This window comes from Cryptomeria japonica, chromosome 1 (genome assembly GCF_030272615.1).
Source record: "Cryptomeria japonica chromosome 1, Sugi_1.0, whole genome shotgun sequence".
Taxonomy (NCBI): domain Eukaryota; kingdom Viridiplantae; phylum Streptophyta; class Pinopsida; order Cupressales; family Cupressaceae; genus Cryptomeria; species Cryptomeria japonica.
In genome coordinates, this window is record NC_081405.1 from 413272293 (window position 1) to 413287982 (window position 15690).

Below are 15690 nucleotides of genomic sequence, written 5' to 3' on the forward strand. Positions count from 1 at the left end.
ATTTTCGGACCACAAAACTATCATATCCATGATATCGAAACTATATCCAAAGAAGATAACAATAACAAACAACATCGGCAATACTTTCGGAAACCGAACACTAATGGAACAACCAATAGAACAACTGCAACACCAACACAACAAGATATCTCTGCACCACAGACTTTCTGAACCAACACCTATCCAGAACAACAAGCTTGACATCAATGACAACAACAACACAATTCTTATAACCCCATAAGATGATTTCTTTTAATATTCCATACACATTGGCAAAGTATAGAAATGTTGGTAATGGTTCCCATAAAGTTTAATTGTTCTGGTTTACTTTAGATTTGTCATTGGTTTACATTACTAAATAATCAATACCATGTATAATTCATAATCCTACTCCTTCCTAACTATTGGTAATTTATTTTATTAATTTTAAATATATGTGGGAAGTCCTGGTTTTCAAGGTTGATGCCTTATTGGGTCATAGAGTTACATTCAGCCATTAAAACCTGTAAACAAGAGGTTATAGTAGAGACATGAATATTGCAACTGCGCCTACTTAATAGACTCCTCACTGTTCTATGAGATTGACCTCCAAACCCCCTAAGAAATCCTTAAGAGACCCCTCCTCATCCCATGAAACTAGGAATTCCATCTCCTTTAAGAATGTGGTCCTGTTTCAGTCTACCTCGACCCCCCACTCTGTTAGCCTCACCCACGCTTCTAAGAGCCCAATAAATTCCATGAGACCGAAAGCTGGCCCCAAGTCCCAGACAAACTCTCTCTCCCCGACCCTCAGGTTAGATAAGATGATGGTGGTGGAGGAAGTGAGCAGCATAAAGGAGGAAGAGGACAGCAACCTGGCGAAGTTGGGTAAGAAAGTGGAGGGTTTGTTTGATAATTTGCAGAAAATCATCAATAGAATGGAAGCCATGGAAAACAAGTTGCAAGATGTCTTCGGGTTTGTCTTGAACGTTATGCATTGCTCGGCGACCACTTTGTATCTTCTGCAGGAAAGTACTATTAAAGGCAAAGGCAAGGAGGACGATGACTACAGGGCCCTCTTCAAATTCCTGACCAAAGAATGGGCTAGGAAGGTCCTCCCCAAGAGGAGCCATGGAAAAAAGAATTAGTTCGCTCCTATGTCTTGAACCTCTGATTTTTTGTTTGGCCCTATTAGCCTCTGGGCTTTTTGTTTGGCCCTAGTAGCCTTTATGTTTGAACTTATCTACCTATTGCCCTACGTGGCAAATGTTTATAATGCTTATTAAGACTTATATATCTGATGAACATGTGTAGAATGATAATTGTTTTTTATAGAGGAAAGTTGAGGGGGTTGTAATTTTGTTGCTGCTCTGGTGACAGTTGGCTTGCCACTGTTTCTTGTTTTGTACCTAGGTCAACCCCCTTGTTTTGGCTTCTTTTAATATGAAAAATAATTCTTTTTAAAACTTGTAAATATTCACATACAACAAGAAAATACCATTATTGTAATAGATTACAATTTATTAAAGTGTTGCAACACCTGTCGAATTCTAGTTATTTAATCACATTAGTAAACGTGACAAGAGAAACCTCATAGGAAATAAGACCTATCACACTTCTCTTCTCAAGAGATCTCTCAAATTATAAAGGAAGAAGAAGAAGACACTTTTAATGTCCACAAGGCTAAGTATAGCCTATGTGACAACCTTTCCAATCAAAATGGACTTCTACAGATTAGTTATTTGCCTATGCAAATTGATGATGCGTGCCCCCAACTTCTCAATATTCTCCTTGCTGAATAAATTATACCACGAACTACTGGTTAAGATATTAATAAACTTGTCCTCGATGTCTTTGAGGGCATCACACTCTAAGATAAAATGCTTTTTAGTTTTCACTTTCCTAGAGGTGCAAAAAGTGCAAACCCTTTCTTCCCAAGCCTCTTTTGGCCTTTTCCATTGTCTTGTCTCACAACAAAGTTGACAAGAGTTATTTCTAAGCTAAACAATAAGAATTTTAGCTCTTCATGATATATTAGACCCTATGTAAACTTTTTGAAAATGATCATATGTGGGGTTGAACTCATTGATATAGTATTGTTTCTTTCTTCCTAGCCTAATACCCCAAATTCTCTTGTAAAACTTATCCATAATGAGGGTCTTTATCTCTTTGTTATTTGTGGAGCACATATTCAAATAAATGTTTCATTTACTCATCCATTTAATGTTTTGTTGCATCCAAGTCTTCTTTATTTTGCACAATATGTCATTAAAGACAACCTTAGGTCATGTACCTTCTCCCATTTGCTCAGTTCTTTTTAAAGAGATAATGAGGTAGCAATTACTTTAATATGTACCTTATCCCATTTCACTTAACATGATATTGAATAGGGAATTGTGCTTTTAATTTTGAACTTGCTTGTGATTAAACATTTTTGAATTCTCTCAATTTGCTTCCATCGTGAGACTAAGGTATTCCTAGCCCAAATTTCACTCCCATAGAGGACAATCGACAACACTAAAAGCCTGAAAAGATTGGATGGCTTTCCAATCCCATAGCTTTGCCTCTTTGCATTTATTTTGAAGAGCATAAAATGTTTTCCAACATCTTAAAGTTATTTTCTTCCTGTAGCCTTCCCAACTTAGATTTTTGTTGAAATCAATTCCAAGATATTTGTAATTTGTAACTTCTTCAAGAATGTTGCCTTCAAATTAAAAATTGTGTTGATTTTGTTTTCTTCTATTGGAGAAAATCATGACTTTTGTCTTGCTAGTGTTAATTTGCATTCCCACCATGCTACAAAAATGCTCAAGTGAAAATAAATGTTCTTGCAAACCAAGGAAAAATTTAACAATCAAAATGAGATCATCCGCATAAAGGAACAGTCTTATCGCAAATTCACCTAGCTGAATACCCTTGCCATTTTACATGTTTAACCACTCTTCAAGCTTGTTAGTATATAAGCCAAACAAGGTAGGAGATAGAGGGCACACTTGTTTGACCCCAATATCGCTCCTAAACCTATTTGAAATGCCAACTGAGGTCCTAATTTTGACTTTAACCTCCTCATAAAGCCTATGAACAACCCTCAGATGCATAGGAATCTTAAGTTCTTCCATTATGTGTCAAAGCTTATCTCTAAGGACCGTGTCAAAAGCCTTTTTGAAATCGAAAAAGAAGCAAAAGACTTCTTCATTTTTCTCCCAAACTTTTTCAATGATGTGTCTCAAAGTAATACTATGGTCAATTGTGGAATGTTTAGGTTTGAAACCAACTTGACCTTTTGCATGTTTATTATTTTCTTCTACCATTTATTGATTCTATTTTTTATTATGCTGCCAAATAATTTTGCGAACAAAAGATAAATCATTATCATCCTATAATTGGAGGTGTTATTAACATCGCCACTTTTAAAAAAACATATAGCTAGACTAGTTATCCAATCTTTAGGGAACCCTTGAAGGATGTTGTAGAAGATTTTCAAAATGTGAGGTGCAAGGGTTTTCATGCCCCACTTGAGATACTATGCTTGAAGCTCAACCAAGTCTTTAGCTTTACCAGCACCCAACTTCTTGATACCCAACTTCTCTATACACCTAATCAAGGAGGCACGTGAATACTTGCCTCTCTATGATTCTAGGATACTCTATCCTAATGATGGATAAGCTAACATAGCTAAGACCCTAGAACACTCTACAATTACACCCTCATTCTATGAAAACACAAACTGACCAACCTTTAGAAAGAAGAAAGAAAATGTATTTATAGATCTAGTAGTTGTACTTGAGTTGTACGAGTGGAAATGTGCGCATGCGGTATTACGAAGATGCACCTTTAGAAAGAAGAAAGAAAATGTATTTATAGATCTAGTAGTTGTACTTGAGTTGTACGAATGGAAATGTGCTCATGTGGTATTACGAAGATGCCCACATTTTATCATTTTCTTTAATTATTGTGTATAAAAAGTGTTCTTCACACACTCAGACTATGAGAAAATTGTTGTCATTGAATTCTCTATCATTTTATTCATAAATGATGGAATGATTCGAGTGTATAGAGTGGAAGAGTGCTTATGAAATTCACTAAAATAATAGCTTGGAGATGGCATGAATATATTGGGCTTTGCAACTTAATTGCTATAATGAATTAGGGCATAGTCATTTATGTCGTTTCCTCCTTTAAATCTGTGCCTTCTTGCAAAGACAACGATTTCCAAGCACACATGTCTAACTGGATAGATGCAAGGTCATATAAGCTCATTGATGGCATCGTATTCTATTTTCCACTTTACCACTAATAAAAATTGCATGCAAATCCATGCCGAAATGATGAATAGTACTTTTTAGCTGAAAAAAAAAAACCTTTTCCAAGGGCTGCTACATCAAATCTAACCATAAATGGCTTTATGGACACGTAGGGGAATAGGTGAGTTGGAACATTGAAAAATATCACAGTTTGAAACTTTAGATATTGGGCTCACCTAATAAGTCTTTGTTTGGGGCATTAGGGATCGAGAGTGATGGGGGACTCGTACCATTAAGGCATGTGGAATGGAGAAAGTTTGAACGAGCAACTTTCAAAAGGTGAGTGAGTGTCAGAATATTGGGGATACCTCATGACAGATGCTTAGGAGAGGGAAGGCCAAAAATTCAACTTTGAAGGAGTGCTTAGAAGAACATTCGAGAATTGGCGGTTGGAGTTGGTAGAGAAGGCATGAGAGAATAGGAAAGTCCAAAATTTTAAAAAATGATTTAGGAAAATTTTGAAGTGTAGGACATTGGTATGTAAGGGATGATATGGAACGGGTAATTAGATAAGGGATGTTTTAAAACTTAGATAAAAAAGAGAGAAATTTTTAAATACAAAGGACCGAAATGTCAAGGACTAGGAAAAAAGTGTGTCAAAAAGTGGAAGTTCAACGGATTGATAAGAATGGAAGGGAAGGCAAAAATGAATGGGATGACATATTGAGATAGACAACCTTGAAAGTATGAAACTTTGACAATTTTTAGAAACATAATGCAACAAAGCCAATATTTAAGATTTTTTTTTTTTTCCTACAACACAACCCCAAAAGGGTACACAAAGGAAAACAACTAGGCAAAATATGCAAACAAAGACCCATACAAAGTTTCGTAGATCAATTAGAAATTGAGAGTAAGATGTTAGTGCAAAAGGAAATTGGAACTATAACAAAATATTGTACTACAAAATTGAGTCCCAACAAGAGGTAAATCCAAAACTTTAGGATATTTTCTAAAAATTGGAACACAACACTTGGTCAAAGCAAGGATTCACAATCAAGGTCATGTGTTGAAATATCACAACAAAATTTATGTGTCACACCTCCCAACTCAAGCAACAATTACTCACTAAGCTCCACTCGTCTCCAATAGTCAATTACGTTGGCATTTTGAAAACATGTAAGCACATCAAGCAATATTTATTTTGGGATGGAATCAAGCAAGAAGTACAAAAATCATTGAATGTGGTGTGTGTTAACATAAAAAGGAGGAAATGATCAAAACATTAGGATATTTACAACCCCTTCCTATTCCAAACATAGCACGGGTCAACATTTTCATGGATTTCATTATGGAGCTCCTTAAGTATAGGTGTAAACAAGTCATCTTGGTGATTGTGTACTGACAATCCAAATAGTTCATTTTGATGTCATGCCACACCCTACACTACCATAATATATCTTACATTTGAACTACAACTACTAGGAGTTTGTTTAAGTCACATGACACTGAACTAAAAAATAAGTTTAACATAACATCCACAAATGTATGGTAAAACAAAGATTGCTAAAAGCATACACTCATTTTTTTGTGTTAGAATAAAAAAGGATAGTGGGCTAGGTGGTTGGGCTGCCTTTGACATAATGGTGTTACAAGATCACTTATCACAAGGGATCCAAAATGATCCAATGGGAAGTTTTATACGGTTATTCTTTGCATTTTTTTAGCTTATTGTATTCCAAAGAGTTCTAAACTATAAGTTGTTGATAGTTCCTTATCCCATAAAGTGTAGGTTCTCAAAAACCTTAACAAGAACTTTTAAAAGGCACATAACTATATGACGTGGCATGTGGATTAGCATGGGTCAAAGTGGTTGATTGTCTTTTTTATAGCGGTTGATTGTCTTTTTTATAGCTTGTAATTGTCCTGTTTGTATGATGAGGTGGATCATAAGGTGGGTCCCAAATTTTATGGCCTTTATTAGGTGATCAACTACTTCTTCCACCTACCATGAGGGTCCGCCTAGTTTTTCATGTCTCATGTGCCAGAAGTTAATGACCAAATCGCAAGGGTGCAAACATCCCTTCCAACATTGGATTGTGAGGAGTCATTCTTGTTGGAATTTGCAATTATCTTTATACCCTTGGGAGGCAATATCACACTTGCACCATGAAGGATGTATTTGTGCACTAGCAAGGAATGTAGCCTAAAGCCACAATGTGGGAAGCCAACTACCATTTGTCATAGTTTCCACATCTCGATTTTTTTTACGACAAAGTTTTCTTAAAGGGGCAAGAAATGTAATGTCAACAACCTCCTTTCTCATATGTCTTGTATTATTGAATAAAGGCTTGGATTCATATACTTTGTAAATCACCTTGTTAATTAGTTAGAATAAAATACTTATCTCGCATTATGAGATAATAGTAGTTGTCTTTAGTTGTTAGCTATACATTGTATAGCTTGTTATATTTTGGCAAAAGAGAGGATCTTTTATATTCCAATTAGAGTTTATTGGAAGGATCGTCTCCTCAAAGTAGCAATACAAACTTAATATACAAAGCATTCTTTTACTTTTACTTTTATTTTATGCAGATATTTGTGTATTGTCATTGTTTTCTGCATGCCATTGCAAAAAGTGGTGAGAATTTTCACTAAGGAATGTGATAGTGCTTTTGATTTGTTGAATTATGACATCAATGATGCATTAGCATTTGCTCTTCATAATTTGCAAAAATAAAAAATCATTTAAAATTGAAACAAATGTGAGTATTCTAAGGTGCAGTTTTTTTTAGAGGTGAGTTTATTTGTTATCAGATTGCCCTATTTATGTAAGAAATGTATGCACACCCCATTTATGATAGAAAACTGTGCATGCCCCATTTATGAGAGAAAAATGTGTGCACCCTTCACGCAATTAAGAAATGGAAACACCATTTGTTGGGCAAGGAAACAACTGTTCATACTGAACATAAATCTACTCAAATATAGAAACATGAAATAAATTATAAAAAGAATGGCATTACGAATGGATAGAGTTTCTTCAACAAATTAATCAAATCAAATAAAAGAAATGGATATACGTGTATGGTGTATGGTCTAAGCCACCAAATTTAATGTGAGTTTCACAACGTGAACCTACTACAAAAGGGACATTATAAGGAAGCATGTCAACAAAATGCAAATTTTGAGATGTGTCAAAAGTTGAAGACGAAGAATACGCTGAGATGATTTCTACCTTGAGGTTAGACTGCTCTGCAAGTTCCACAGTGCCAGAAGAGGCGTAAAGGTGTAAATTGTGCTATACAAGCAACAATATCATTAGGAAAGAAGGTTGCAGTTGCCTTTACTAGACCATGTGAAAGCATCTTTTAAGCATAGACATGATTATTCATGTGTTGGTGTAGATTCAACCAAAAAATTCATTTAATTCCATCTAAGCAGAAAAAATAGAGGCATGAAGCAATTACATTATATTTTCTACTATATAGGTGCACTTTGTCTTGCCAAGGTGTACAATGCCAACAATGTGATGGTTTCACATTTATCAAATGTCAGTTAAATTGTTAGTAGCAGTTTCATCTTTGGGACCTGAACAGGCAAAATAGCAACTGGAAACAAGATGATTGACTTCATCTTGTGTTACCCAGATGATTGACAACAAAATACTTTCAATTTAATACACCTTTTTGGTTTATCACATTTTTCCAGGTTCTTGCCCAACTTGCTAGTCAATCTTGACTCCTTGGCTTGTGGAATCTTTGCCAATTTTCTGTTTATCTATTTGCACAGATTTACAAAAATTGCCTTTCTTGCAAATGCTGAAATGCAAAAAATCAATAAATAGTGCACGGTTAAACCAGCACAGATGCATGATATACCAATTAGTCTTTTACAAAGGCATGATACAAAAAGCAAGCTGCATAAAATTGGTAGATCACAGGTCAACCCAGTACTCGGAGAGAATTCAGAGTAGACAGCACAAAAATACCAATTCAACTTCAGTCTTTAAAATTGCAAAGGATGACCTTTGATTCTTTGAACGTTTGCCTTTCTAGCACATGCTAGTGGATCGGCATCTGTTCCATTGGTCTGCAAATGTAACTTTCTTGAAATCAATTGAAGCCATCAATCACAATTATGCCATATTTTAGGCTGACAAGATACTAGATGTATTAAGCATGCTCCGTTGGCCTGTTCAGATGGATCATTACCTGTTCCATTAATCTGTTTCATTACTTGTTAACCACTGTACATCAAGAGAAGCTCGAAGAGGCTAACACATTATGACATCTTTTCACCAACACTGCTTATTCCAATATATACTCTCAACAACCTCCACATTCATTTCTCTTGATACATCCCAAACATTAATTTACAACAACAATACTTATTACCAATCTATTAACTTCACTGAAACTTATTCTTAATGTTGCAAGACTTACTCTTAAAGCATAATCAAAACATTGTAAGGCTCATTCTTAAAGCAATAAAACTTCTCAATTGATTTGCAGAATTTGACATGTTCAGTTATTACTGCAATATATTAATCTTCGAGATTACAAACATTTGACACATGAAATTTTACTAGTAACTTGCCTCGTAGACTATATTTTTATATGGTATTGTGGAAGTTTAATTTTCATAAATTCTAACTGATACACATATGCAACTTATCATACTTCCCATACTTCTCAAATATCTCAATGTTTATATGTTATTGCACCTGCTTTTACGATCCCAGCAATTGAAAATATTTACATGCAAAATCTTCAAGTTCCAATATAATGATAAGAAAATGTTTGAAAAGAGAAGTACAAATGAAGGTACAGAGATAAGATATTTTGTTTAATTGAACATATGATCTATATTGCTAGTCTCTACAATAGTAATCAATCAAAAGTATTTCCACAAAATTGACCCCGTCATATATATTAGCATGATAATCAAATACAGTTACTTCAGAATAGAATAGGCAAGTCTTCTTCCCTACTAGTCTAACGTTTCTCTGGAAACTCTGAGAAAATATTTCTTGGATGCTTTATAATTTAGGTTACCATCTGATGAAATTTGTCCCTAGAACACCTACAATTTCTGTGTCCTGCCTCACTAATAATCACACTAGTACATTTCAAAGAAGCATCTCAGGGAACCTTAGCTTAACATCAGTCGTCCTCATCCTTAATGTACTTCTCTTGTACTGCTGCATTTGTAAACTAGTCTGTCAAGGGAGGCAATTCACTGCAATGTGATGGAAGTATGATCTCAAATAAACAATAAGCATAAGTGTACATGACATGATTGAAAAAAGGATATCTATAATAATCCCAATCTACAGGTCCCGCTGCAATTTTGCTGAATTCAACAACATTGCCTTCGACGCCAGCAAACACATATCCATTTGCTTTATCGATCAATTTAACAAGATAACCAACACTCTCCTTGTCCTTCAAAAGTTTTAAAAAAAATTGAACTATTCAGAGCAATGGAAGTAACTAAATTGAAATTTAAACAAAAACAAAAATGTATTCAATGAAATTAATAAAAGCAACCTACCTCCTGCAAAAGGAAACAACCTAAGCAGACAGGCCAATGGAAGTAACTAAACTGAAATTTAAGCAAAAAGCAATCTGCATGCAATGTAATCTAACAATTATGATAACCAACTCTTAACAGTTACCCCATGAACTCCCACAGACAACAAAACATAATACACACAGTAGTACTCAGGTACATACCTGGATGTCCAATGGTGTAAAACTAACTAAAGAAAAGTCTTCCACCACTTCACAGAGTGCCTTGGTGAGTTTTCTGTCATAGGAAGCAACACTAAGTTTCACTACGAAAAGTAGCTGATGGACCTTAGCAATGCTAACATTATAAATCATCACATGTAAGTGTATAACCTGTATTTGGAAGAACGGGGATCCTCATCAAGATGAGACTGTAAGTAAGATAAGTCCTGTACATCTGTGTAGAACTCTAAATTGAAAGCTGCACCACATAATGTTCTTTGAGTACATATCGAGAGCATGTAATTAACAACACAAATATCATTTAGAGTTATTTCATAAAGCACTTGCAAAACAAACACAAGGAATGCAGAGTTTCTATATGGCTTCTGAAATACAGATATAATGAAAAAAATAACTTGAATTTAATTTATATGTTGAACAATGCCAAAGCTCTCCATTATGATGAAAACAAGTTCCACCTGAAGGCATAAGCTTTCTCCCAAAATGATCATATATAATGGACCATGAACATACTGCTCAAACAAAGAAAGGATCTGTTTAATACCTAGCTTGCCATAACTTTCAATAAGATCCATCTTTGACAACACATTAATATGTGGCAGTTCCAAATGTAACATTGTTGTCAAGGAGAGCAGTAAAGCACTGATGTATTTCCCAGGATCACTGCATAGATGAGCATCAACTAAGTGTATAGCTGTGAGCTGCATAGACAAGAGCCTGTGTAAGCCAATAAGGAAACACATCTAGGAGCTGTCCTGTTATTTAGTTCCAGCATTGCAATCTTGTTATTAGATGTTGCTGGCAATGAACTAAGAAATTCAAATTTCAGCAGTTTCAGCAACAGACCTTAAGACTAGAGCCCCTCTACAATATGGCAAAAACTTTTGTATATAAATAGCCTATTACTTTGCCTTAACAACACATACCCTTAAGTCCATTTTTTTTGTCAATCCAAAGATGACATTCTTGGCATTTGAATGAAGAGTGAATAGCTCAACCTGCCCAGGAAAGTCGAAGAGAAAATAGTGATCTGCAGATATGCAACAACAGAATAGTGAATACAGATCACAGTGATCATGAATATAGTACTCTCAAATGTCAATCCATGTGCCACAATTTAATAAGTCATTTAGTGGACTAGAAACACAAACTGAAAGATTAATCTAATCGTCTGAGTAAACAATCATTGATTAAAAAGAAAAGGAAAATCTCAACTTATTCATGTGAAGCATGAACAGCAGCAACTAAGCTGTGGAACATACAGATTATGTCTCAGACAAAAAGAGGTAAGTCATTAATTGCTTTATGAAAGACCAAAAAGACCAGAGCAAGTAGCAAGGAAAGCTAACTATCTTGTATATTGTACATGGCTGAAGATCCCCTTAATCATATAAGATTCAAGAAAGCTTTTTGTAGATTTGCACCATAAGTCATTAATTAACCTATCGAAGACAAGATGCAATATAAAATTGGAATAAAATACAATGAATTTTGAATTTGAATCATTCTGAGCAAAAGTGATATTCCTTGAAATTAGAATAAATTTTATCGAATATTTCAAATTTTAAAAAATGACTTCAGGATAATTAACCAATAGAAAAAGAGCTGTATACATCCATACATCAACATGAATATCATATGAGCTACTGATTTGAAAAAGACAACTTATTATACTAACCAACACTGTAAGACTCTGCCATTTGATTTAACTTTACCTATCGTAAAAAAAATTATTTATTTTTAAGTAGTCGATTGGAACTGACAGACCTTCCTACCATAAACAACAAAATAGACTGAAACCCTATGGCTATGTATCGATGGGATTAAAAATACCTAGGAGGAGCGTGAGCAAAAAGTGACGACTCTAAATACAAAACACCTCAAGACATAAGTTAAAAATGCAAATCTTCTCAAAAAACTGCATATAAACTTAACTTCATCATATTCTTCAAATGTTAGTGTTATGCACTTCAATTTGGAGAGGAGCAAACCAAGAAATATGCTACATTTAAATTTCACTCACCCTTTGCAAGAGGCTCTAGTTTTGACTGCAACCAGTCCATGTTCTTCTCCAGGTAATCCATGCAGTAAACCAGGCCTTACTCGCACAAAAACTGATGTTAATGAGTGCTCTATCTGAAATTCTCCAGAATTTACTTTAAAAATAGTTTCTTTAGCAAGAGAAAGATCTCAATATTTAATCAAAAGTCAGGTGGCATGCTTTATCTAGTGAATGCCTCTTTTCTAACAACTCTACCTCCATTAGGACCGAGCCCATGCTCAGCCATAACATCCTCGAGCTTGATTAGATCCTCGATATTTACAGCACATTCAAAGCTAACATGTGCTAAGGAAAAATTGATAATTTCAACAGTATCTGTGAGTCAAACCAAAGAAATAAATCTCATTCCTAGCATTTACAAAACTGATATCTGCAGAATGGGTGAACTGAAACAATCGTAGCCACATTCAACTGAAAAAAGGGGAAAAATAGGGACAGAACATGTATATATACTTTTTCGGGTGTGGTTGTCCATGGGGCTGTTCGTCCATCTTGTGCTCAATGGATAATAATATCAATTAAATAGGTTTGTTAAACAAGTTTGTTTTGTTGAAAATCATCCAGGAAACTTCTGGCAAGTAACATATCAATATTTAAACTTTTATTTATTATAGAAATGATGGTCAAACTATTTCTCACTCACCATATCCAGGCCCATTTACTCTGAACATCATAAAGTGAAGCAAATGATTTTTTTAATACTATTTTCACTAACCTCTTTGCTATCATGATATAAATTTTGAAGAATGAAATGCAGCCATATCTATTAAAAGAAAGCTGAGGATACGGCAAGGCATCATTTGCTGGATCCAAGTTGACAACTGCTACCTTCCTGTTAGTAGAATAGAAAATTTCTAGTAACATTAAATACTTGAATACGATTGGATATAATTATATTAATGATATTTACAAAAATCATAAATTTAATGGCATTAGATTCTACTTCAGAGCTTGAAATGTGCTACCTAAAACATGTTGTAAGTGCAATTTCTTATTTTGCTCAGAAAAAGTCCTCTATGATAGTAGATGAAATTTCAGGCAAAGTTACAAAACTTATTCCAAGACAGAACATCTATAATACTGTGAAGTACAAAGGACCATGGATGGAACAAACTATTGCTAGCAATTGCTGGTGGAAGCAATTATCAATAAAATCTATTGTAAACACAAAGCTTGAATTCAAATCCAGCAAATACAAACACATTTCCTTGAATTGGTTAAGTTTTGAGCTGGCCTAGATGCTTCTGAATCAGTTGGACTTGCTCTGCAAGATGATCTAATTCTAAGCGCCCTACTGCTTCTGATCTTATTGCAGATGATGTGCAAGAGGCTAACTCTGTAAGGAAGGTCATTTTTATATAATGTACTCATGAAAAAATAAGGTTAGACTTAGAATACATCTAATAGAGCAGGAAGGGCAATTCTCAAAACATGAGTGACCTACAAGTTGGCAAACGTGACTGTGTGGCAGACATGCAATCATTAAAAAAATCAATTCTCTCAGTATTCATTCCTTTATATTTTACTTTTTTCACTCATAGAAGTATTGCAGTCAAAAATTCTCCTTTCTAATGCTACAAACTTGATATCAATATGCTGACTGAAGGCAGCTATAGCTTAACTACACACTGAGTAAAGAAAAGTGGATACACTGTAAAGAAAATTATCTGCCTCGGATGGTTTCCAAATCCTGGAGATCACAGAGGATTGCTGCTGCAAAGTAGAATCTACTGAGTTGACTGCAAAACTACCAGAATTGCATATTTCTTTCCTTAATATAGGATTCCATAAAGCTAGCAACACTTCAATTCATCAGGTCTACAAAGATGAAAGCAATCAACTGCATTTCATGTTGGCTGATTGGAATACTATGTCCAATACGAAAAGAAAATATGAGATCTTACAATTTTAAAGCTGATAGATTGTCAAAGCAAATATAGATGGTGGAATTTTGATATATTAATTGGAACTTGAGACCTGTAGAAAAAACAGAATCAGATTAAGATATCCTCTGCAAAAGCACTCCATATTAAGTGTAGGTGCAAAAAGAATGGAAATTATGTTTGTTCACTGACCAATATATAGCCAGTGAATAGGTAGCTATAGTGCCATTAAATATGATTAGATATAACACAAGTAAATGGTTTCTAAGATTTTGGGCCCTTGCTTTTAATTGTAAACAGCTCCAATACAGCTGGTGTGTCAGATCTTCAGCTTCTGGACGTGCAGATTGAATATGCCAGTTAATAATTGTTTCTGCTCAGTTCAGAAGTGACTGCCCATACAAAAGGTTTTCTAAGCCTACTGTTTATTTAACACTATGTCAAGAGCAGCATCGTTAGCCCTAGGGTTTATTAAATTAATTGTGATCCTAAAAGTTATAACATTGGGAATATTCATAGATTTAAAGTTACTGGATTATGCAAAGCCTTAATCCTAGATTAGCTGGAAAAGTGGATTTTGGAGGTTCACAGCATCAACTATCTTGCAATTGCAGGCAGGCCTGTTAAAGAGGAACAATGAATGGAGGAGGTTGACAGTCCATATCTCTACTCTTATACATTACACTCATTCTTTTTTTTTAAATTCATATTTTGATTAAAATTTTGCCAATGGACCATTTTTTTTCATATTTTGATTATTGATATCAGATGTCCCAAGACAACCTGGTGGTGCTACTGCTAACCAAAGGCCACAACAGAAATTGGGAGCAATAGTGAACTTTGTTTTTCTTCTCAGTTCACAGCTTCGTTGTTTATCTCTATTTTGGAGGGTGGGGGGAAAAATGGTGTTACTGGGAATATTCATATTCATAGATTTATAACTTTTAGGACCATTGCCAATGGACCATTTTTTTTCATATTTTGATTATTGATATCAGATGTCCCAAGACAACCTGCTGGTGCTACTGCTAACCAAAGGCCACAACAGAAATTGGGAGCAATAGTGAACTTTGTTTTTCTTCTCAGTTCACAGCTTCGTTGTTTATCTCTATTTTGGAGGGTGGGGGGAAAAATGGTGTTAGATATGACCCAAACGATGTGTCCCACTACCATCCCAAGTTAGCCATCCACTTAGAACCACCTACTTGCTGGCCTTTGCAACCTATCAAGTGAAAATCCTCCACTGGCCACCAACACCAGCCCAAATCAAACATTATAGCTATGGTTTACCAAGTATCCATTCATGATAGTTTGTAGGCTGTAATCCAGGTCCATCAGCACAATCAGAGTGTAAGCTGCCTAAAATTTGAGCTCTAGATAGGGGGCTACATGACTAACATTTGTGGGTTGACATTGATTTGGGAATCTCATGGTTGTATCACAATTTATTTCATGCCATATACTGCAATTCACAAAGAAATACTTATCGTTCTAACACAAAATGGTCACAATATATTACTAGAGAGAAGCTCTCTCAAATACTCAGACTATTAATTCCAAACATCTTAAAAAAGGTTATTCTACATTCATGACCCAAGTTTACTGAAAGGAGTTGTTTTCAATCAGACTTTACTGAACAAGGCATCTCCACCTTGCTGTTAGGATTAAACTGCCATCAACCTTGTAAATTCTATGTCATTTATTGTTCCAACATCCTTATCAAGGTGCCTCTAGATGCCTAAGATGTTATTGGTGTAATAATCTTC

At 34.9% G+C, this 15690-nt stretch overlaps 1 protein-coding gene across 3 annotated transcripts in view; it reads right to left on the reverse strand.

Moving 5' to 3' along the window:
* Nucleotides 1-9050: 9050 nt before the first annotated feature.
* The window catches only part of LOC131065450 (GPN-loop GTPase QQT1), a 53912-nt gene continuing 47272 nt past the window's right edge, over nt 9051-15690 (reverse strand). Inside the window, exons 3-11 of one of the 3 annotated variants that reach the window (XM_059218398.1) lie at nt 12829-12873; nt 12237-12316; nt 12003-12077; nt 10906-11009; nt 10524-10680; nt 10130-10217; nt 9962-10034; nt 9539-9670; nt 9051-9433 (exon numbers count right to left, since the gene is read on the reverse strand). In XM_059218398.1, coding sequence (XP_059074381.1) covers nt 9389-9433; nt 9539-9670; nt 9962-10034; nt 10130-10217; nt 10524-10680; nt 10906-11009; nt 12003-12077; nt 12237-12316; nt 12829-12873 — 799 coding nt within the window. In that variant the 3' untranslated portion in view covers nt 9051-9388. Of the gene's footprint in view, nt 9434-9538; nt 9671-9766; nt 9854-9961; nt 10035-10129; nt 10218-10523; nt 10681-10905; nt 11010-12002; nt 12078-12236; nt 12357-12494; nt 12769-12828; nt 12874-15690 lie in introns of those variants that run through there. The other 2 variants (XM_059218399.1, XM_057999965.2) reach the window with 2 other exon arrangements.